The 24,431-nt window shown below is 40.2% G+C and overlaps 1 protein-coding gene across 1 annotated transcript in view; it reads right to left on the bottom strand.

The window, feature by feature from the left end:
- WWTR1 (WW domain containing transcription regulator 1) overlaps positions 1–18,582 on the bottom strand; it is a 158,569-nt gene extending 139,987 nt beyond the window's left edge. Inside the window, exon 1 of the mRNA XM_031957784.1 lies at positions 17,074–18,582. Within this exon, the coding sequence (XP_031813644.1) occupies positions 17,074–17,528 (455 nt within the window). The 5' untranslated portion in view covers positions 17,529–18,582. The remainder of the gene's footprint in view (positions 1–17,073) is intronic.
- Between the last annotated feature and the right edge of the window lie 5,849 nt (positions 18,583–24,431).

Genomic DNA, 24,431 nt, shown 5'->3' with positions numbered 1-24,431 from the left:
AAAAGATCTAAATTTCTTTCTTTGGGGGAGGTCTCCCCTGCCTTGCTCAGATTGGAAGTACAGGGACTACTCATGGACTTAATCCTACTACTAAGAGATTTAATCTACTTCTACTTGTCTGCCTCCTTCCCCCTTAGTCAACCAGCCCTTTGCTACTAGGAGCTCATCATTTTGCTGTCAGACAATGTAGAGATGAAATCATTAGTCTGCTATAGCTCAGAGCTCCCAAAATCAAGTAGTCCACCAGCCTCTGACTCCTTAGTGGGAACTGCAGGTGTGCGCTAACCAATCTGCTCAGATATCCCCACATTTCAGGCTTTTTCTGAAGTCCAAAGTCATTCCTCCTCAGACTAATGTTTTTAAATATATGGAATAAAATACAAAGGATGACAAAAGAATGTAGAATTGTGTAGAAATACAGTGATTCAATTTTTTTTTTTAAAACAAGTCCAAAGACCCCAAGTTAAAAGCTTCTATGGTTGTATTATACACACACACACACTCTTAGGTCTTGCCTGTTGTTGGATTGAAAAGATTGAGGGACAACAACAACTACTTATCTTTAAAGGCAATAAGACATGGGCTCAAAGCCTGCCCCTGACATTTATAAACTGATAAATCACTAGACAAATAGCTTAATCTCTCTAGGCCTTTAGCAATTCTTTAGAACTCATTCAACAAGGCCCAGATGGATGACCATGTTGATGGAGGTGACAAGAGAGGTCCCACATGGGGAATATACCACTCTAACAAACATATTTTCATTTACTGCCTACTCTTTATGACAGCCTGGCATTTAAAATGTCCAGAACTGGACACTTTTCTAGCCACTTCGTATTTCTTTAGACTCTATACGTGCTTTGGACTCATAGGGGAAAAATCTGTTTTTTTATGAGCACTGATTTAATGAGTTATATTTACATTCAGAAAGGAAATCTTATATTTTAATGGCTTTAGCTATTATTTATTATGCAGTGTCCCTTTTTTCTTGTATTACATTATAACTTTTCTTTGTTCCGATCTTGGCAGACCGGACTCTCGCTATACAAAACCGACATTGTTTTGAAAATCCATTTATAATAAGTGTCAGTAAATATGATCTGTCACAGCAGCTACAGCCGTTCAGGGGAATCAGTTTACGCCGCCACACTCAATTGGAACTTCATCCTCAGTGCCTTTTCAACAGCTCTCCAATCAAGACTCAAAATAGATACCCATCAGTCAACAAGATGTCTCCAGGCTTCAAAGGGGCCTTCTAAGAATTCTAAAAGCTCAGTCTTGTCCCAAAGGTTTTCCCCTAACTTGCTCATTGACAAATACAGTGCCATGACTTGGCCTGTTTTAGGATTCTATGTAAAAGACTGAAAAGTCTACGAATTCCACTACATTCATAACTGGGCCCCTACCTGGTAATCTGAGATCTTACATACAAACTATAGTTTTCCACTGATTAACCAGAGCTGGCCAATTATTAGGCTAAATCAAGAAGGCGGTGGCAAACTCTATTCATGAAGCTGTGGCTAATCATTGAAAGGGATTATGCTATACCATTTCTCCTGCTCCACCCACCTTTAAGTTTCTTTCAATTTAAATAAAGACAGATTTTAGAACCTTAAAAAAAATAATAATAACTCCCCTCCGTTGGCATTCCAGACTATCCTTAACGGACAAGAAGGTACTTCTGTGCTTGCTGTTTGGAATAATCTGTTAATAATCACCAACTGCTCAATAGTTATTAAAATGAAAGCAGTGAGCAAACAGGAACAACAATGACAGCCCTGTGAAGCAGTGTGGCTTACACTCCCTGTGCACGTTCCTGAGAGTCCAGCTTCCAAGGCCCTAGCACCACTTAACATTTTCTTGCTGAGGGGTCAGTTTCACTGGGCACTAGGCTCAGAATCAATAAGCTTCAACTTGGCTTCTTTCTCACTACAGATAAGACTTCTGCATTTTGTGAGAAACATGTACTGCATTGAGTAAGAAAGGGGGAATTATGATTTTAAAACACACTCAGTTAAATCACAGTTCTACAATCACTCAATCACTTGTTTATTATTAAATGTCAACTATATGGTAGCCACTGCTCAAGGTATTTAAAATACCAAGGCAAAAAAAGTTTCCTTGGAATTCTATTTGAAACATAAGCTTAGGAATTCCTCCCCAGTTTTTAGTGCTTTTTGTTCCTTGAAATTATTTAGCATGGTTTTGTACAAAATGGATTTCAAATGAAATATGATTTTGCATATTGTATAATTTTGTATGAAGTTCTTAATATTTTGTTTTTGCATGAAATGATTTGGTATGACGCTGTTTTTGTAGGAAACCATTTTGTATGATTTTATATATTTGTAGGAAACTGCTTTGTATGATGTACTAGGTTTTACCCAAAATTATTTCGTACAATTTTGTATTGCTTTGTATGAGTTTGAATTTTCATGATTCATATAACATTTTGAATATTTATATAATTTTGCATGAAATTGCTTTTATATATTGTATGATTTTGCTGAAATCGCTCTGTACAATTTTGAATATTTTGTATGATTTGGTATGAAATTGTGAAAATATATGTGATTTTACATGAAATAATTTGTATGTATGAAATTGCTTTATATAACGTTTAAAATTTTATATTAAATTTATGAAGTTGTTTTATATGATATAAGGTTTTACACAAAATTATTTTGTATCATTTTGTATTAAATTGCTTTTCATGACTGAATATTTTGATTTCATATATAAAATTTTGTATTTTTATATGTCATATCATGTCTTCTATGCTTTTGTATGAAATTATTTTGCATAATTTTGTACATTTTATAGGATTTCATGCAAAATTTTGTATATTTATATGCTTTGCATGGAATTATTCATCTATCTTCTATGACTGAATGAAATTGTTTTGTAAGGTTTTGAACATTTTTTACAATTTCATATCAAAATGTATATTTTATATGATTTTGTATGGAATTATTTCATATGATTCTATATTTGTTTGATATTCTATGAAATTTTAAGATTTTTGTATAATTCATATGATTTTATGCCTACTTTGTATTTACTTAACTGTAATTACTTAACTGCTATCCCCCACCTCCCCTCACCCCTTATCCTAGGGACTATAAATACCTTAAGCACAGAGATTGTTTCTTTTTTTCTTTTTTCCCACCCTGGTCTTTGAATCTGTGGCACCTAGCAGTGTGCCTGGCACATAGCAGGCAGTTAATAAATGCTTGTTGAAGACATGCTATGTTCACTTCTTTTTTTCTGCTTTTTTCCCTTTTGTTCTTATTTTTCTCTCCCAGTATGATTCATAAAGCAATGTGTATTAAAATAAATTCATTAATTTTAAAAATGCTTTAAATGAGCATTTACAATTGAATCCTCTTTCTCTTCCTTTTAAATGAACCTATCTGTAGTGGGAGGAGAAACATACCAATGCAGTACTCAGACGCAAAGCAGAAATATTCTAAATGCTGCATAGGAGACAGAACCTTTAACCTTCTGAGTGCTTTGGTATGGAGCTTAGAACATAGAAGGCACTTAAATATAGAAGAGCTAAGGGGTGAGGGAAGGGAGGTTGTTTAAAAAAAAGTTTTAAAAAAATTTAATCTTCATTGAAGCAGATCATTTCTCCACACCTCTATTTCCTTCTAAATTAAGTCAATATTTTTTTTAGAAATACACTTTTTTTTCACTTCCTTCTCCCTTACAACTTTACCTCAATAATTCTATAAATATATATGCATATATTGGATTTAACATGTAATTCTACCCTGTTTAACATATATTGGACTACCTCCCATCTAGGAGAGGGCGTGGGGAAAGGAAGGAGGGGCAGGGACTGGAACACAGGGTTTTGCAAGGGCTAATGCTGAAGAATTGTCCATGCATACGTTCTGAAAAATAAAAAGCTTTAATAAAGAAAAAAAAAAACTTTATCGCAAGCAGAATTAATTGACTGATTGCAGCAGCAGGATTTGCCAGATCTCTGGGAGTGAGGCAGTCTGGGAAACCCACTCACTAGCAGTCCTCCTGGGGTGTGTATAGAGGCCAAGATGTTTGCAGTCAGATCTATATGCATAGGACTTTACATTTCAAAGAGTAAATAAACAAAGAAGATAATACTGGAGCTAGCAGCTCAAAAGACCATTTCTCCAGAAAACCCAAGAGACTCCATAAACATCTCTAGGGTTTACATTACTCTCGACTTCCTTAGTTTTAACCCTCCCACCAAACTCACAATTATGCAAGCCCTGAGCCGAGTTCTCTAGGAAGAACTGGGAGGAAGGCTGGACTTGAATTTAAGTTTTAAAAACTAAGTGAAACACCAAAAAGTCAACTTTTTTTCTTATGGTGTAGTACCTATTTCAAATACTTCATATAAAAGTCATTTTTTTTTTGAAGGGTAAAAACAAGCAGACACACTTCAATATTTCAAGGAATTGTGTTTTCTTTGGTGTGAGATTTGGCAGATTACTACCCTCTGAATCTTGGGAAGTTGTATTTATCTGCTTCTTTGCCCAAAAACTTTCATTACCCAACAGTCATCCCTCCGTCAGTGAAATCACATATAAACACAAGTATCTATAGTGAAAGTTAGCCAGGCTTAAAGGATAGAAACTTACCCTTCAAGGCTGTATCACCAATACATACTAATCAGTTAACCATCAGCAGACAAATCGCCTAATTTCTCAGTAATTCAGGCGATTCTCTAAGACTTTAAGATATAAACTTTTGACTGGTAGAGAGAATTTCCACACTGGAAATTCCCAATACTGATGAAATCACAAGTCCAGACCTCCCCCTCCTGTGTGTGTGTATGTATGTATGTAGGCCTGAGCGAAGGTAATTATATTTTTAACATATCTGATTATACTTGAAACTTTATTTAAAAAGCAAGCTCTTTCTCTCCAGACTTCTATTTCCTTCCTTCAAGTAAATATTTCTGTAAAATACAATTTTAGCACATTTGTGTATGTCTGGCTAACAAGATGGCTAAGCATGTGGGGCCCAGACAATGTGCACGCATTGATAAAATAAATGCATTTTTCTAGCACCAAAATCATTTCAAGTGCCAATAGAAACCAAGATCTGAATGATAAAATGCATAAAATGAAACTGCAGTTTCATGTTATTCTGAACTATAAATTTCAACCTGATCCTCTCTCAGAACATAATCTGCTATTTGTTTTGAACTCACAGACCCCAAGTCTTAAAGTAACTGCAGGTGGCCCCAGGACCACACTTTAAGAACCACTACCTTAAACCAATTAATCACAGATTCAATTAAAAAAAAAATTGGAGAGGGAAGGGAACAATACACAGTTACTTTAGGGATCAAATAAGTATGCAAAAGCTTTTTTAAAGTAAGAAAGAGAAAAAAATGAACACTTATATAGGGTCTAATATGTGCTAAGCACTTTATAAATATAATCTCTTACATCTACTCTGTCAGATACATACTGTTATTATCCATATTTTACAGTTGAGGTAACTGAGATTATGTGACTAGCCCTGAGTCACATAGCTAATAAGTGTCTGAGGTTGGATTTGAACTGACCCAGATTCACTGTTCAATTCACTCTACTACCCAGATAGCCATAGTTCTTAGCAATAAAATACCATATTTTTTTTTAAAATGTGAGCCAATATTCTCTTAATTGCTTTCCCCTCATTAAAGCTTAAAAAGGAGTAACTATTTTAGATCAACACTGTTTAACTTTAGTGGGAAAATTTACCTAGTGAATTATTTCATGTGTTAGGGTCCAGATTTGGGAAGTTTCCTTCCAGGCTACAGAAGAACAAGCAGGAGATTAAAGAAGAGAGTTGAATCTATTATGTCAAAACAGACATTTCCACTTGATGGAAAGGTGAAAATTTCTTGAAACAATGGTTCTTGTAGGCCAGCTCACATTGAAAGAAAGCAAATGTAAAAGAAAAGATTCTTTTAACAACCAGATAATTCCAGAGGTAGTTTACCTAAACAGGTCTCTGGATTGAAGTATAAAGCCCTCCATTTCTCCCCCACCCCTCAGTTTCTGTCAGAGCAACTGCTCTTCCCAGGAGCTCTCCAGGGTACTGTATTACTCCCATATGACTCTAGATTCCACTAGACCTACTATGTCAACTTTAACCTCTCCCCTCCTGGCTTTGACTATTCCATATATTATATGCACATCCTTATCTGTGCCTTTCCACGTTTTTCTCTGACTGTCATTGTTGGTTGGAATAAGGAAAAACATCACACAGGAAGTAGGGTTTAATTGGAGCCTTAAAGATGGAACTTCTGATAGGTTTAGTGGAGTAAGGAAATTTTTTAAAGAGAGGAAGGAAATTGAATAAGTCAAAATATGGTGGTGGGAGGGGGCAATGCAATCTTTCTTCCTATCATCTTCAATTAAAACTAAGCTACCACCCGACTGCAAGATCACAACACAGAATCTTACCCAGGAACTTGGAGTCCTCCCAGAGAATATTCAAAGTTCTAGGGAAGTCCATTAAGAGTAATATGCATAAATCAGCTGAGGAGTTAAGAAAAAACAGCAACTACTTTAAGTCTACACAAAGTTGAAACTAATGCCATTTTAAAGAAAATCACTCATCTCAGTAAAACTAAATAAATAATTGGTCAGAACAAAGCATGTTCACCTCCTTGACTCACTGACTTCCATTCTTCAGCTGGTTGGTTAGTTAGACAAATGCTTGTTTCTAAACACCTAGAAAGAAAAATGTCTGGAAATGAGGCAGACTGGGAAGCCCATTCACTAGCTTTCCTCCTGGGGTGGGTATGGAGGTTTCAGCAAAAGGGAAGGAGGAAAAACAAGATCAGGAAACTAAGGCAAATGGCATTAAGTGATTTGCTTGCCCAGGGTCACACAGCTAGTAAGTATGAAGCTGAATTTCCTTCAAGATTCAGCACTATCAGGAAAAGAGTAAACACAAGCCATCAGACATGCTTGTCTCTAATTAGTTATGTTATTATTTCTAAGCACATCGTTTGAAATGTTCTAAGCTAGGTTAAGCACAAAACAGAATAGAGTTTGGTTTTAGCTTTATTTTCCAGGCTCAAGGAGTATCAAAGTGCTTTTTAAAAACAAAGGGCTAGTGTTGGATAGTAGGGATCAAGCACATAATACATAACTTCCATATGGTACATTGTTTTGTTTTCTAATTGAGAATCCTTGTAGAACAAGTTAGAATTGTCAGCCCTCAGTCGTTTAAGAATAAATTATCTGAGAATGTGAATTTGAGCTTCTCCATCAGTGTTTAATTTGAGAACCAGAGCAAGATGGAAAAGAGGTCTAGAAAATGTGGTTTGGCATATATTGGATCTAACATATATTTCAATATATGTAACATGTATTGGACTACCTGCCAGCTAGGGGAGGGGGTGGGGGGAAGAAAAGGAAAATTTGGAACAAAAGGTTTTGCAAGGGTCAGTGTTAGAAAAATTACCTATGCATATGCTTTGTTAATAACTAAATAATTTTTTTTTAATGTGGTTTAGGATGATAGAAAGAATTGGAACTTAATATTTTTTTAAAGTTAAAGACAAGGAGCATGGAGAGGAAGAAGAAAGCTTGATTTCAATACAGTTGTTCCATCATTTTTCAGTCATGCCTGACTTTTCCTGACCCCATTTGGGGATTTCCTGGCAAAGACACCGGAGCGGTTGCCATTTTCTTCTCCATTCAATTTAACAGACTTCATTTAGGCAGAATCTTTATGTACTAATGTATTGTTCTTCACTCATAGGAACTAATTTTATGGATAGTTTACTCTATTAGGAGGAGGAACCTGGTATAGTGGAAGGAGAGCTGAATTTGAAGATAGAAGACTTGAGTTCAAATCTCAGCTCCACTATTTACTATCTGTGTGACATTGTCAATTAACTTCTCTGGGTCTCTATTTTTCCATCTTTAAAAGGAGGAAAGTGGAATAGATGGATTCTGAGTGTTCTTGAAGCTCTAAGCCTGATCCTACATCATCATCATGAACAATCATCATTGTCACTGTGTAGTAATACTCACAGTTGTGTCCAGTTCTGAGTGTCTCTGCCTTCTCCCTCGATGTCAAGAGCCACTTGTCTGGATGTCATTGTCCTGTCTGTTGTAACCTGTAACCAGTACTCTACCCGCTCCTTCTTGCTGCTTCCAATTCCCTGTGGACTAAGAAACTAGATCTAGGCTTATTAGGCTTGTCAGAGGTTAATTCCAGGTCAAGAAGGCACTAAGCAGAGATCTTTAAGAAGCCAAGTACATAGCTAGAGAACGGAGCCTTTGGAAGAACTGTTATTTGATTTGGAAGACTCCCCCATTCCTATCGCTACCCTGTGTCCCCAATCCCCCCTTTTTGGAACCTTCCTGATTAGAAATTTAAAGCTACTTTTGTTTCATAGGTTTTTATTTATCTGATTTATATTTATTCTAAAAAGAAAGGTAATATTGAGACGTGTTTGTTCATGTGAATTAAGTTCTTTAATGAAAAGGTATTCCTTCCTAATTCCTATTCTTCAGCAATTTATAATTTGCTCCAAGGTCACATAACCAGTATGTATCCAAAGGACTTCAATCCATCTTCCAGACTCAAAGGTCAGTTCTCTATGGACTAGGTAGGTCACACTGTCTCCCTCCCCTGTTCTTTGCATCATCCCAGAGTCTCCCTACCCTTCCAAGTCCAGCTTATGTCTCACACAACCACTAAAATCTTCCTTGACCCATGCTCCAACCATCATGGATCAAAAACTGGACAAGAAATACCCTGGCCAAACTCCTCATCTCCAAGATAAGACAGGATCATGGAGGTTCTATGACTTGCTCAGAATAACACAGGCAGGAAATGACTAGGAAGGGGAGATTTTAACCCAGACGTTCTCATTTCAGAGGTTGTGCTTTCCTCATTATACTCTATAATCCCCCTCTCTTCTGACTCATATCAGAGTCCGCAACACAAAATTTAATATATAATTATATATTGCCTGTCATGTCCTATTGATTGTTGTTTCTTGCTAGTCTTGTGTCCCCTTTGAAATCTTTACAGGCTTTATGATTCTTGTGTAGCTTCCATTGTACCTAGAAAAGTGCTACATGCACAAGATAGTCAATAAATAAAAACTGTTGATGCTTCCATTACCACACTATCACTACCATTATCCCAGAGTACTTTGGAAGCATCTCTCTCTATACTTTCATATTAATCTACTGCTCTGCTACTGTTTTGAGCCTAGAATTCATAAATAAGGTGTTAGGGGTATATGAATTTGGATGAGAAATATACATGTATTTATTTACTTATTCATCCATTTATTTTTGTCAGCCTCTAAGTAAACTTTGGTTCATAGGCTTTCCCAGAATTAAAGGCATCCATGACACTAGAAAAGTTAAGACCCCTCACACACACACACACACACACTACAGTCTCATGTTAATGTGCTAAAATGGGCCTGATCATCACTCTTACATGCCTCAAAAATGACTATGACCAAGTCTCTGGCCCTTGATCGTCCATCATAAATAAATCACTGCTAAATGTCCTAACTTTCTATCCCTCCTCATACAAAAGGGTGGTTGTACATTATCTTAGGTTATTTTAGGACTTTTTTTCTCCCACCTACCCTTTGGCCCATGGTAAAATATTTCACTACAGGATGGATAGGAGCAATGGGGCTTTTTATGTTCCTTCCTTTCAACAGAAACTGAGAGGTGAGGCATTATACTCATGGCTCATTTTACCCTGAACTCTCCACCCCAATTGGGATTTAATCATTCTCAACAATTGTAATTAAGGCATTAAGCAACTTAGTTCTACTTCATCTTTAAATTACTTTTCCAATATTATATAACTCATCATCTTCCAGAGACAATATAAAGCCATTATTCCCATTTCAGAGATATGAACACTGCAGATAGAGAGATTCAGTGTCCAGGTGAGAAAGACAATTTGGTCATCTTGGTTTTTTTAGGGTGAAAGGCTGAATAAACTCCTTTTGGTTTTTACCAACAGTAAAAAGCTTGACAGACAAATCAAAAATAAGAAATAGATGCAATGCCTAATTCTGTTTTCTCCCCATCAAATCTCCAAAGATAATGAGAAGTCTAGATTAAAACACAACACTCGGAAACAAACTTCGATCTCCAAATCTATTCTGGCAGGCAAAAATCACCTGAATTCAATTAAATCCTTTTCAACTCTTAATAACATAAGCTCTTAAGACCTAATTAATGAATACTTAATTACAGAGTCTATAATAGTAGTGAATAGAGAATCGATCAACCCTGGAGTTATGAAAGCAGTTTTCTAGCCCTGCCTAACAATGTGACCTTGAGCAAGTCACTGAAATTCTAAGAGAACCAGGTAAATCCCAAGACTTGGGGGAAGAATAGTTAATCTGTATTGGTAGAGGGATTTCCCTTCACCAATATAACCACAGATCCTATTATTATTGTAGTTTTTAAAATATTTTTGTAATTTCATTGGGGTTCACAACCATGCAAGTCACAATCCCTCTCAAAGCATTGGTATGGCCCCCCAAAAAATGTTTTTTTAAATGACCATCCTGCAGCCAAGCTGATTGATGATAAATAAAAAATTCAAACTTCAATAGAGGCCCCCCTGGTCCATCATTTCAACCTATTTTCAGATTGGTAAGACCAAGCAGAACTTTGGTTCTGCTGACATAGTCCAGGGTGTCCTTTATAACACAACGGGTTATCCGAGTTGGACTTGAGTGGATGATAGTAATAATGAATAACAACAACAATAATAGCTTATGGTAATGTAATATTTCATCTCTCTATCTGTTCTTTCTCTTGGAGAATCTAGTAAGTTCCCATGGGTTCAGAGGATTACACATTTAGAACCCAGCCTCTTTATTTAGAAGTGAAGAAACGAAGGCCAAGGAACCTAAATGATTTACCTGGTCACACAGGTGTAAGTGGTAGAACAGGAAATTGAACCTTTAGCCTTTTACTACAAATTTAACTATTCTCATCTCAACACAGTACTTCTCATTTATTACTTACAAACTCACAGACTCACTCACATGGGTATGGGGGCAAGGAAGCCAGGAAATCAATAGGGCAAAAAGGATAAGGATTGAACCATATAATATGGCCATTGAGAATTTCATGTATATGTGTGCATTCATGAATGTGTATGTGTACGTTTGTAGAAAGGGAGCTTGAGATGATGGATTCTCCAAACTAGGAAGATGGGTTCAAGTCTGCTTCACCTCTGACTCCTACTAGATAACCTCTCAGTACCCCAGGCCAGAGACAAGTCCTGCAGCCCAAACAAAATTAAAATATAATTGAGAAATGTAAATATGTAATATAACTGGGAAAGAAATATAATAAGAAAAAGGCAACGTTAATATGCAGTTTCCCAAGTCAAAATGAGACCTGCAGGGAGCCTTATATATGGGTTAGTGGGCCCCCCTTTCTGTCTGAGTTAGACAATACTGCCCTGGGCACCTCTCCAAGACTATAAATGGCAGAGAAGGCACAATCTGTAATGGCAGTGTTAGTTACATCATCAAAAAAGGTTCCCTATTCTAATAAAATCTTAAGCACAATCTTTATGCATGTATTTCTGTCTGTGTGTATATATAGTATAGATCTATACCATGCACATGTACATATATTCATGCATGTTTTTCTGTCTGTTTCCATTTTTCCTCCCTCCCTTTGTCTCTGTGTTTGTCTCTTTCCCCCCCTCTCTGTCTCTGTCTCACACACACACACACACACACACACACACACACACACAGAGTCCAAGTCTCTCTCTTGAAATTTCCATAGCTTGTTTCTGGGCACCAGCTCCTTAGACCAGCACAGGCAGGCCTGCCTTTTCCTACCCCACCCTTTGGATGAGCAGTGTGAGGAGAAAACAGACAATTTCATTCTATGAAAAAGGTAGGACTTTTTGTCCTGCAAATTGTAGAAAAAGATAAAGTCGATTTCTTTAAATAATTAATCTCAATATAATAATAATATATGCTATCATTAATACTTTTGGGCTTACAAAATGCTTTATATGTTATAACATTTTCATTTGATTTTTACTACAACCCTGAGAAGTAAATGCTATTATTATGTCCATTTTACAGATGAAGAAAGTGAGATTGAAGGAAGTTAAATCATTTGCTAGTGTCACATAAGTTAAATATGTGAATCCAGATTCAAATACAGATTTTCCAGACTCAAACTACAAAGCTCTGTCCATTTCTCTACCTCTTTAATAAACACTGTCCAAAAAACCCCACAAAAAATTAAACTTGATTCAGCCCTGCTCATCCCAATTACAACTGCAATGTTATATGTTTCTGGTCACTTGGGCAGGAAAAGCCCTCCTTACTGACAGCTAACTGTAGACCACACATTAACTTGGTATTACTTGGTCAAAGGGAGTACCTTTTTTTTTTTTTTTTTTAAAGAGCAATTGAAAGTCTATAATGTAAATGAGATTGCAGAGGAAAAATAAAATATCCAGGAAATGTATGACCATATGACTCTAGGAAAATCACTTAATTTCAGAGTGCTTCAAATAAAGAGGCTAAATTGTCCAGTTGCTAAAGATGTTCTTTGGACAGGGAGTTAGCCCACATACTCATAAAATCCCAGGTCCAACAACTACAACAAAGAAATATATGCTTAAAAAGAGGGTAGGGTAGCAAGATGGCGAGAAGGAAAGTTTTTTAAAGATGGACAGAATTAAACCTGTACAGGGTCCTACCTGATGTAAAAGACTCATGCTCATAACTGAGGGATTTATGGGAGAATACGGATAAAAGTTGCGTAAGATGATGAGGGGAAGACAGAGTTGCAATGAATACTGTTGGAGGGACTATGCACACACTGTTGAGATCACAAATTCACTCAAAAGCTAAGGTATATTGTTGTTACAGCACAGGTTAATGGCCTGTTAAGATGAAACAGCCAATTTGGAAAAGGCTGCAAGCCACATTCAGAATACAGGCAGGCCTTTTCGCCCTGGATTTTCTCCACTGATACTATTTGCCATAATGGAATGTCTGAAAAGTAGAGACAAGGAGACCTTTTCTGAAACATGGAAAAGTGATCAAGTGAATACACCAGAAAGGAAAAAAAAAGTCTTTTCATTGATGACTATGACTTCCCCGCCCCCCACCTTGGATGAAAGCTTATTGTGTGTACCGTTAGCATCAAAAGTCCAATCCCTTTATTCTACAGGTGGAAAAACTAGGGTTGAATGTTTAAGTGATTTGTCCAGGATCACGGAGGCAATAATGCGGCCTCGTGGTTGGGTACTGAATTTGGACTTTAGTAGGCTCAGTTTCCTAACCTCTCTGTTTTTCTCTAAGCCTCGGTTTCCCATCTGTAAAAAGGAGGCAGTTAAATGAGATGATTTCTGGGATCCATTCCAGCTCAAAGTCTATGAAATAGCAGAGCCAGAAATGGAAGCCAGGTCTTCTGGCTTTCTCCTCCCCTGCACTCCTTCCTCTACAACCTCCAAACTTGGTTTGATGTGAAGGCTCTAGTGATTTTCAGCTGTAGCTTCATCTATTTAGATAAGGATGTATGCTTTTAGTTATAGCTCAATCCACATTTCTAAGGCAGGACACCTGTCCCCTAGCCCTAGTTCACAGATGATAAAGTGGCCCCATGGGGAGACCCTACAAGCAAGAACAAGAGACCGCTGACGGCCCTTTTTAAGATGTGACTTAATCTACCAAACAACGGAACCTCTTACAACTAAGTAAGTTATTATTAGTAATAAGGATGGATCATATTTCTATGGAAATTTAGGGTTGCCAATTACTTTCTTCACATCACCCTTGAGAGATAGATAGTACAAATGTTATTCTTCTCATTTTACAAATAAAGACACTGGGACTCATTGAAGTTATGACTTGCCAAGAATTTCCCAGCTCATGTCAAAGACAGTATTTGAACCCTGGTCTCCCAATTTCAAAATCTACTACACTGGCATATTGTATTTATTTTCTTTCATCGTTAATCAAAGCTTCGAAAAATCTGCTTGGCTAGTTATTCCATCTGACAGAGTAGCAATTTATATTAAATCCTCCTTCCCTCTTGGTTAATATTATCCTGCTTTCAGTTAAGATTACTTCTGCCATTCACACAGTTAGCATGGGCTACCCCAGCTGGGCACAGGTCAGTTAGTAAAAAAGGAATTGTTCATTGTAAAAGGTAGAGGGCAGCTGTGATATAGTGGGATGTTGGGGAGTCTACAAGGGAGGAAAACTTTGATTCTTCCTTGGTATCAAAGAAATGGTAGGCTAGAATAGAATACCTTAAGGTGAATGAACCCAAAGGCCAGGTACTCCCTTTATCCTACTTTTACCTGGTTTTCCTGGACAAAGTTCAGAGGTACAGAAATGATTCAATGATTATGAGTGCTTGGGGGTTCCTTCCGAAGTAGAGGCCTGGAGAAACACAAAAGTCATCTTTTTTTTTTTTTTTTTTTTTTTTTTTTTTTTTTTTTTTTTGGCCAGTCTTTCTTATGTACTCTCCAGGTGGGGCTCGGATCTGTTCCAAGAAAAGCTGGGAATGCTCCCTCTTCCTCCAGCCTCTAAGTTCCACAAGTGCTCTTAACCTCCTTTACAATTTATTTGCCACTCATTTTTTATCACACATAATTTTTCGGCAGTACATACTTATCTAGTATCAAATTTCTTCTTTTAAGTCATTTGAAAAGGGGGGGAGAGGGGGGATATGGACCCCCCCCCCATTAAGGTTCATGGAAATATTAGAACAGGGAGGGAGGGATCTTGGAGAGATTCAGCTCAACCCTTATATTTCATAGATATGGAAACTGAGACCCAGAGAGAGGTGAAATAACTTTGCAAGATTACACAAAGGGAGGCTGAAACAAGAGGAGGAATTCGAACTCAAATGCTCTGTCTACAAAGAGCCAGTTCTCTTTCCACTATACCAAGACACTTAATCCTTACTAAGTATATCCCTATAAAAATTGCATTAACATCTTTGAAAATTTCATTACCTAAGCAAAATTAAAATGACTAATTTTATAGGCATCCTGACCTTACAAATGGTATTTGGGGAGCCCCAAAGAGCCTCCTTTTAAGACTAAGTTATTGTGCCCCAAATGAATGAAATGAGCATAAATAGTAGTGGATTTACAGTGGGCATAGATAAATGAAAGCGGTCTCTTGGTGCCTCTACATTAAAACCTGGTGTTTCTTTATCACTTTAAATTTGTAAAACTCTTCACCTAACATGATCTCATGGGATCCTCACAACAACCCTGGGAGGTCTTCAGTTCCAAGAATTATGGTGCCCATTTTACAGATAAGAAAACTGAAACTGAGAGAAGAAAGGATCTGCCTATGATCAAACTCCTTCCAGCCCAGGTCTTTCTTAACTAGAGTCCAGAGCTCTCTGTTCCTATCAGTAGGCTGTTAGTGGATACTACATTGTGAATCAAGATGACAAAATACATGGGCTTTAGTCCAGTGGCTCTGTCTTGTGTCCATATCAGAAATAAAATCAAGCATTCATTAATCAGAATGCCACCTACTTTCATTTGAAAAGGTCAGTAGTTTCTTGGATAATTATTCACCAGCATGAGTTAGATAAATTAAAAACAGCAAAAAAAAAAAAAAATCACATCTTTGTAAGCGATCAATAGTCATCTCCAAACTCTGTGATAAGCATTTGATTCATTTATTAATTATTGCTGAATTTACTAATAAGCAGAAACATTTATTTGGAAAGGGCCATTGAAAGTGAATCGGATGGGATACAGTACCTTCCTCAGTGTCAATGACTCCACAACTAAGTTTCCCTTATACAGATCTTTGACCGCCAACTGGACATATTAAAGTAGAGCCCAAACACCTGGGTTCAAGTCTTGCCTAAATTTGGACTATCCTTGCAATGAAACAAAAAAGGCTCCAATACTCTTAGTTGGTCAAGTAAGAGGGAATGGCAGATGTATAGAGATGAAGGGCATTTCCTCACCAGTGAAATCACAAATTATGAATTCATTCCATATTTTATCTTAAAGTTTGTGAAGGGCTTTTTTTTTTTTTTTAAACATTTTACAAATGAGACCCCTTGGTTAAATAGGTTTTCTGTACTCACACTACCAAATTAAAATGAAGACGTTTAAGGTTGTATTTGAACCCAGTCTCAAGGTCGGGCCCCTTGGGATCTTGGGAACATTTCAGGTTGCAGCCCTGTACTCTCCACCACGATTAGTTTCTTAGAAGAGAGGCCACAGCCACAGCTTTCCTTTCCGGAAGTCTGTGGTTACAATTGTCCAAACTTTAATTAAACTTTAATGTCCACAGAAGCTGTGAGTAGGAAAGACATTTTGCAAAGGCACGGGGGCCAACCAGCAGGTCTTCTAGGTTCTCCCCCGCTGACACAATGAAATTCTCCTGACCTAATTTCCACACTCTTGTTTTATCCATCCCATAAACTAACAACAGAATCACCGAGGGTGACAACAAGGGGCTGGCGCACGGTCCAGCCTCTCACTTTTTCCCCTAGCTTTCTTCCCATCAAAGAGAGAACCGCAGAAACCACAGAAACTTGAGCTCCCTTCCCCCCAACCCATCCTTTCCTTAAGACTCTCAGAGACAGGAACTTGCTTGCCCACTGATTTTTCTCGGCACGTTGGCATCCGCAGATGCCCTCTCCGGCCCCCCAGCCCTTATCTGGAGCCACTTGGACACGACTGGCTTTTTGCATCCCTCCCACCTTTAGGTGCAAGGTTATCCCTGAAGGGAACACGGGAATCCCCCCACCCCCAATTTCATTCCACGCCTCCACGACAACGGGGATTTTACGTTTCCCGACGGGGCCGATCCCCGCCCCCCTCGCCACACGCAGTGCCAACACTACAGCGGCCTGCCCAGGGTCCCCTCTAGCTTCAGCACCCATGAGAGAGCGCTGGGACCCTGGGCACGCACCCCACACACGCACTCGGGCACACGTAGCGTCCGCGTTTGTACACACACGAACATACCTGTACCCCCTTGCACTCACGGACCCGACCCCTCCCCGGGACCCCGGGAAAGCCGGAGGCAGTCCCGTCACTTACTTGAGAAAGTACCGCTGGCCGGTGGCGGTGAAGGTCATCTCCCAGCCGGGAGGCAGCGGCAGCTCGTCGGTCACGTCGTAGGATTGCTGGCGGAGGTGCGCGTGCTGCTGCGCCGCGCTGGTCGCCGCCCCGGCCCCGGTACCCAGCTGCAGGGAGGCGGGCGACGAGTGCGAGCGGACGTGCTGGGCACCGCCGGCCACGCCGCCGCCGCCGCCGCCGCCGCTCAGCCGGGCCGGGTGGCTGCCCGACGAGTCGGTGCTGGACTGCCGGGAGTGCGAGCCGGAGTCGGGCTCCTTGAAGAAGGACTCGGGCAGGATCTTCTTCCTCCACGAGCTGGGTTTGGGGTTCATCACGGAGTTGAAGAGCGCTTCGAGATCGGTGTCGAGGTCCTGGGTGACATGGATGACTTGCTGCCCCGGGGGCGGCAGAGGAGGGGGTACGGGAGCGGGATTCATCGTGCGCCTCGCAATCTCACACTCACACACTTGGAGAACTGCAGGTTTATTAAAAGGGGCGGGAGCGGGGGCGGGGGGCGGGAGCTGAGCTGGGGATCAGCCCCTAAAAATGAAAACTTCAGAGAACAAACTTGGGGAGGAACGAGCCGGGGATCGATGCCCTCTCCAAGGATCCCAAGCAGACCTTCCTTCCTTCCTTCGCCAGGCAGCCCGACCCGGTGGGGGAGGGGAGGGGAAATCCTCGCCTCCTCAACAATTATGCAACTTTCCAGTGGCCCTGAAGTTTCCAGAGGCGGACAAGTTCGAGGAGGAGGAGGAGGAGGAGGAGGAGGAGGAGAAGGGCGCTTGGAAGTGCAGATCAGGACGTGGTCCGGCAGCTCCGTATCCGGGGAGAGCTCGCGGCTTCCCGGGCCGACAGGGCCAGGACAGTTGAGCGCTACCAAGCCCGACGCTGTTCGGCTCCAAGAAGGATCTGATCCCGGAGCGACCGAGCCCAAGGGAGTCCTGGCAGCCGGCCCAGGCCAAGCGGGCCAAGGCGCAAACTGGGAGCCCGGCGCGCGGTCCGGAGCCCAACTTGGCAAAGTCACGTCTCGCAGCCAGTCTCGGCTCCCGGGGCCTCGGAGTCCGTCGATCCGTCAGTCAGCTGCTCCCAGGCTGGTTGCTTAGAGGCTGGGACTGGGGGCAGAGTGGGAGTGGACACAAGACCGAGACTTCCAGCTCGGGACTTGGCTTCTGACCTGGCAGAGGACGCAAGAAGGCAAACACAGGGGCTTCCGTTCTCACATCCTCCCCTCCATCTACCCCGCATCAAGCTTGGATTACCCTGGAGCTGAAGGAGGAGGAGGAGGAGGAGGAAGAGAAAAAGGAGGAGGAGGAGACGGAGCCGCCGCGGCTGCTCTCGGACTGTCCCATAAACAAAGTTTAGGGAAAACTCCAACCCTCAGAAAAGGGGAGGAGCCGAAAGTTTAGCTGATGAATTATGCATGACCTCCGCGTCCCGAGACTGCCAGCCCCCGCTCGCCCCTCCTCTTCCTCCTCCTTCTCCTGGGCTCCTGCTAGCCCTGGGCGTGATGGGTACTTTACTGGGGAAGAATAGGCAAAATCCACCCCTCTACTCGCCCCCCCCCACCCAACCCCCCGGTACCGGAGGCCGAGAAGTTTGCTTAAGCCTCCCTCTCGCTGGGTTCGGGATCTACATTCCTTGAAGTTTCCCTCTGCCTTGGCCGGGGCCTGGGACTGGATCAAAGGCGGAGTGTGGCCCTATTTAATAAAGTGCTCGTCGTCTGAGACGGAGGCGGCTGGGAGGCTGGGAACTGCGGCCCCCAAGGGGACCCAGGAGGGGGACATGTGAGACCGAGCCCATCCCTGGAGGTGTTTTCTAGGGCGGGTCACGCTCTCTCCTAGCGCAGAGCAGACCCGCGAAACTGCCCGAACCCCAAATTACTGAGTATGTGGAGCCCCGACGGCCCAGCGCTCCTGGTGGAATAAACAAGAACAATCTTTTTTCCCGGGAGGCAGCTTTTCAAATGTGACCATATTTGGTGCGCGAAGCTCCGCGGCGTGGTGGGGCTCCGATGGTGGAGTGGTAGTCCGCTCTGGTGCAGACAGCGCCCCAAGTGCCGGAGTTCCTTCGCTTACCTGACCATTGTTTCTAATGATCTGTAAACAAACTCCCTAGGAACCCTTAATTAATCCCTGGTCTCCCGGTGGGATGAATCAGGGCACTAGGGATGGAGAGGAAACGGGGTCAAACGAGGGGTGCTAGGAAGGAGTAGAGAGGGCCACCACCCCATCCCGCCCCTAGTGCCGGTGGGAGGATTGGAATGACACTGACATTTCCATTGCAAAAATGGAAGTCGAGCAGGTGATAGGTATGGGGATCGAGAGGCTCCGATCCGGAAAAAAAAAAAAAAGAAGCCACGCCCCTCAGACTTACAACTCAGTTAAAGTTGTCTCCATCCACCAGGGAAAAGATTGTATACAGTGATAAGGTGCTAACATTTAAATAGGGGGAAGCAAATATTTCTATGCAGAACTTTATTTTTTTTTATTAAATTACATTTATTTATTTTTTCTGCATAATAACGGCTTTTTATTTTTCAAACTACAAAGTTTTCTTTTTTTACAATAGTTTTTTTTTATTTTTCCAAATACATGAAAAGATCATTTTCAACATTCACCTTTGCAAAACTTTGTGTTCCAAATTTTTCTCCCTCCCTCCCCGTCTTCTCATCAGCTTAGCCCTTAGCGTTTTGATGCCTTTCTAACCTAATTTCCCACGATTCCTCCTGCTATAACCAAACTTGTCTCCTCCTAGTCTCTCAAACACAACTTGTTCATAGCTCTCATCGAGCCCTCTACAAAAGATGCCTTTGTCCTCCTCTCTGACTGTCTAATATTGTCAAAAGCACATGGATTTAGAGCTGCAAGAGACTTTGGAGGTCATTTATTCTAACTCCTATCAATTTAGGGATGAAGAAACTAAGTTCCAGAAAAGTTAAATTACTTGCCCAAAGTACACAAAAATTAAGCATCAACACTAAGATTCAAGTTTCAAATCCAGTACTCTTTCCATTGCAGTACATCCTCAGTGCTACTTTCTAAAACCTCTGCAACCCACATGCCATTCAGAGGGAGTGCTGGAGCCAGCTTACACCAATGCTAATTGCTAAATTCTCAGTATGAGCAATTATATCTCAGAAATCAGCAAACACTATAAATCTGAGCTTGATTTATTATTTATTAATTTGTCTAGATGACTTAAATATTAAACTGGAAAAATATTAGCTATGCAGATTATACTTTAAAGTGCCCTAAGTACTTTTTTTTTGGAAGGGGGAAGCTGGTGGCTAAACATTTCCTTACTCTCCTGTGAATATATTCCTCTTCTAAGCGTATAGTTTTTTTTTTTTTCTATAGCATTGATGTATATCAATTAGGACAATTAGGTGACACAGTGGATAAGACTCTGGGCCACCAGTCAGGAGGACTCCTCTTCCTGAGTTCAAATCTGGCCTCAGACACTAACCTTGTGATCCTAGACGAGTCACTTAATTCTATTTGCCTCAGTATCCTGATCTGTAAAATGAACTAGAGAAGATGCTGGCAAATCACACTAGTATCTTTGCAAGAAAATAAGGAATCAAAGAATTAGGACTGAACAACAACATATTACTTCATGATATGCATAGTATTCCCTTATATTCTCATTTAACTCCTCATTTGTGATTCTTAACTCCACAATTAAATCATGAACAACTTGGAAGGCAAGAACAATTAGTTGATAAACACTATGAAGTTCCTACTACGTGCCAGCACTAGGCTAAGCTGAGGATAGAATACCTACTGTTTGCAATGCACCAAGCTAGGTGATGAGAGACAACAAATCAAAATACAGCAGGATTCCTGCTCTCAATGCAATTTAAAATCCAAAGCAGAGCTAAGTCAGCAAGTATATACAGATAAGTATAATGTGATGAATATAATACTATGTGATGTATAAATAGTTGCAAAACAAAGTGCTACATATTTAACCTGTATCAGATTGTTTGCTTTCTTGGGGAGGGGGACAGGAAAGGACAGAGGGAAAAAACGGTTTTTGCATGTATTTGGAAAAACAAAATATTATTAAATTTTTAAAAAATAAAAGAAAACAAAGTACTATATGCAAGGGAGAAGTTGTTCACCATGGGTATCAGGAGAAGCTGGGAAGAAAGGGCATTTCAGACATCAAGAACAGCCTGAACCAAAGCATAGAGGCAGAATAAGAACATCAGAAAAGAGTAATAAATAATACAAACCTGGGAAGATGGAGAGCCCCAAGTTCTGCAGCGACATAAATACCAAGCAAATGCCAAATAAGAATTGGAACCTGGGGCTCTCAGGTCCAAATCTGCTGTTCTTTCTTCTACATTACACCATGAAGAAGCAAACACAGTGCCATACATGCTTTTATTTTAACCAGATTTAGGATTTCACTGGTGAAGAAAATGTAGATGACCCTCTCTATTCTACAACTTACAGATAGATTGGCTAGGGGAGAAGAAAAGTTGACTTGCTTAGCATCAGAATGCATTAAAAGAAGAATAAAACCCTGGTCTTCCTGACGCCAGCCATCTGTCCCATATATCCTCAGTCATATGCATCTGGGGCTCATCTGAAATTGTGCCCATTCCCTATTCAGCTCCTTATTAAGTATTTCTATTGAGGGAATGTTTATCACTATAAAGCTCTGCCACTGTTTCTCTCAACTGCTTCTCCAACCTCAGTTGTAAATCCCTTGAAGGTTGGCCCACGTTTTGTAAACCCTGCCCAGCATGAAGGTTGTGCTAACCATAAATATTAACTGTATTACTGGCTGATTTGATTTCCTGTCATCAGCCTTGTATTCTAGTTCTGCCTTAGGAGAGCCTGATTTTCCCCCCTCAGCTCAGTTGTCCCTCCAGAAAGTTGACTGAGCTCCAGCTGTGAGTTAAGAGATGAGATGCTCGACAGGGACCACTGGAGTTTGCAAAGCTACCAACACGAGTACCCTGTGCAGAAGCAGTCAGTACCATTCTAGTCATGCAGAACCAGTACAGGAAGCCTCCTGGAGATCTGGTAATGATTAGCAAAAAGGAGCTCTAACAGACAGAAGACCTTGAAGACTTGGGCCAGGACAGATAAAGTGTTCCATAAGTAATCAAGGGCCCAGTACTAACTCCATGTGATTGCTGTCTTATTGCAGAATCTGCGAAACTTTGCTCTCTTGTCCTTCTTACTAGAGGCTGAGGATAATGTTGCTTTCATTCTCATAACTTGAGTGTAATCTCTGCTGTATAATTGTCCTAGTTAGGGTCAACCTATCAGACATGCTTTGGCCAGACCACATCTAGAATATTGCCTTCCATCCTGGGCATCTTGTCTTAGAAAGAACATTGGCCAATGGTCAAGTATCTAGTTTGGTATTTATGGATTTAGAGGTACACAGAGCTGGGTTCAACAGATCAGGGAAGCAAAACCTTAGTTCTTACATAGTACTTTCCTGACATATCCTACCAATAGAATTCTTCCTTGTAAACCAAGAAAAATTATTAAGACTGAATGATATGTCAATCTTTCATTCCATGGCAAATACAACTATTTATTATTCATGTTTCTACATTTCTCTTTTGATAGGGAGCTGATACATTTCATCATCTTTCCTCTGAAATCAACATTAATCAATGCATTTTATCAGAATTTGGCTGTCTTTTTTTTTTTTTTTCCTTATTAAAGCTTTTTATTTACAAAACATATGCATGTGTAATTTTTCAACATTGATCCTTGCAAAAATTTCTGTTTCAACTTTTCCACTCCTTCCCCCCACCCCCATTCCTAGATGGCAGGTAGTCCCATACATGTTAAATATGTTAAAATATACGTTAAATCCAATATATGTATACATACTTATACAGTTATCTTGTTGCACAAAAAAAATCAGATCAAGAAGGGAAAAAAACTGAGAAAGAAAACAAAATGCAAGCAAACAATAACAGAAAGAGTGAAAATGCTATGTTGGACCCACACTCATTTCCCATAGTTCTCTCTCTGGGTGTAGCTGATTCTCTTCATCACTGAACTGTCAGAACTGGTTTGAATCATCTCATCGTTGAAGAGAGCCATGTCCATCAGAATTGATCATTGTTGAGTCTTGTTGCCGTGTATAATGATCTCCTGGTTCTGCTCATTTCACTTAGCTTCAGTTCATATAAGTTTCTCCGGCCTCTCTAAAATCATCCTGCTGTTGACCATCTTTTAACATTGTTTTCATCCACATTATTATTATCAGTTTTTATTCTCTTGTTTTATATTTCTTCTTGGACAAGTCACCTACTATTACATCTTTTATTTATTTTTTTTTAAAGCAGTTTAGGGAATTAATCTGTTTTTAAGAGAGAATTGTGTTTCCAGCTAAACTTCTGGAGCCTACAAGCCATATCCTTTGCTTCCACCACTCTGGCAAATGTAGAGCTCCAGCCCAACAAGGCCATCACCTTCAGAGGCAGCTTTGCTGAAAGTGTTTGAGACCTCATTCAACTTTGAGATCTGTGATTGCCATCCTTAAGCGATGATCACTGATGATGTGTTGGGTAAATAGTATCTCTCCAAGGAGAAGCCTTTGGAGCTTGGTGGAGCTTGGCTCCTGAGAGTACACATTGGTTGAGGATGTCACCCAGTTCCCTCCTCCACCCAAATGGGTCCTGGATCTGGTTACACCAGCTGTTCAAGCTACTGATCTTTTCTCAGTCAGAGCTGTCACAATGACAGCAGGCCGAATGCCTCATAACTCTGCTCAGATTTCTTCATCTTACACTGTCCAGTTTTAGGAAAGGCCAGACTCACTGTCTGGTCAACAAATGGCAGTTCATGGTATGTGAGTCAAGGGGAAAAGATGAGGAATAATAACCAAGAACGGATATAAGAGATCCTATTTCCCACAGATCCAGTGGGATAAGTTCAAAATCATCTACATTTCAAGAGATAATTAAATAAAAGGGTGGATCCAGGGTGGCCTAGTGACATATATATGAAGGATAAATGGTCCCGGCTTAGTCACTACTATTAGGCGTTCATACTAAAGGATGTACCTTTACCTCTCTGTCAGGCCATACTTAACTTTTGACAAGTTTTCTAAAGCAGTCAGCAGTCACGAACATGCACTATTAATATATTTTCCTTTACATTACAGGTGTGTTCTTGAAAATTTTCATGTGACGGCGAATTATTTTCAAATCATATTTCTCCATTGATTTATATAATTATATTTAATTCAACATTATTTCTTCAAATCAACAAGCACTTATTAAGTACCTACTACAAGCCAGGGATTGTGTAAAGAGAAAGTAACAAAACAGTCCTGCTCTCCCTGCTCTTGGAGAGATA

The sequence above is a fragment of the Sarcophilus harrisii genome, chromosome 3, assembly GCF_902635505.1.
Source record: "Sarcophilus harrisii chromosome 3, mSarHar1.11, whole genome shotgun sequence".
Lineage (NCBI taxonomy): Eukaryota > Metazoa > Chordata > Mammalia > Dasyuromorphia > Dasyuridae > Sarcophilus > Sarcophilus harrisii.
Note: the sequence above shows the minus strand (reverse complement) of the source record. Positions and strands in the feature narration are given on the sequence as shown.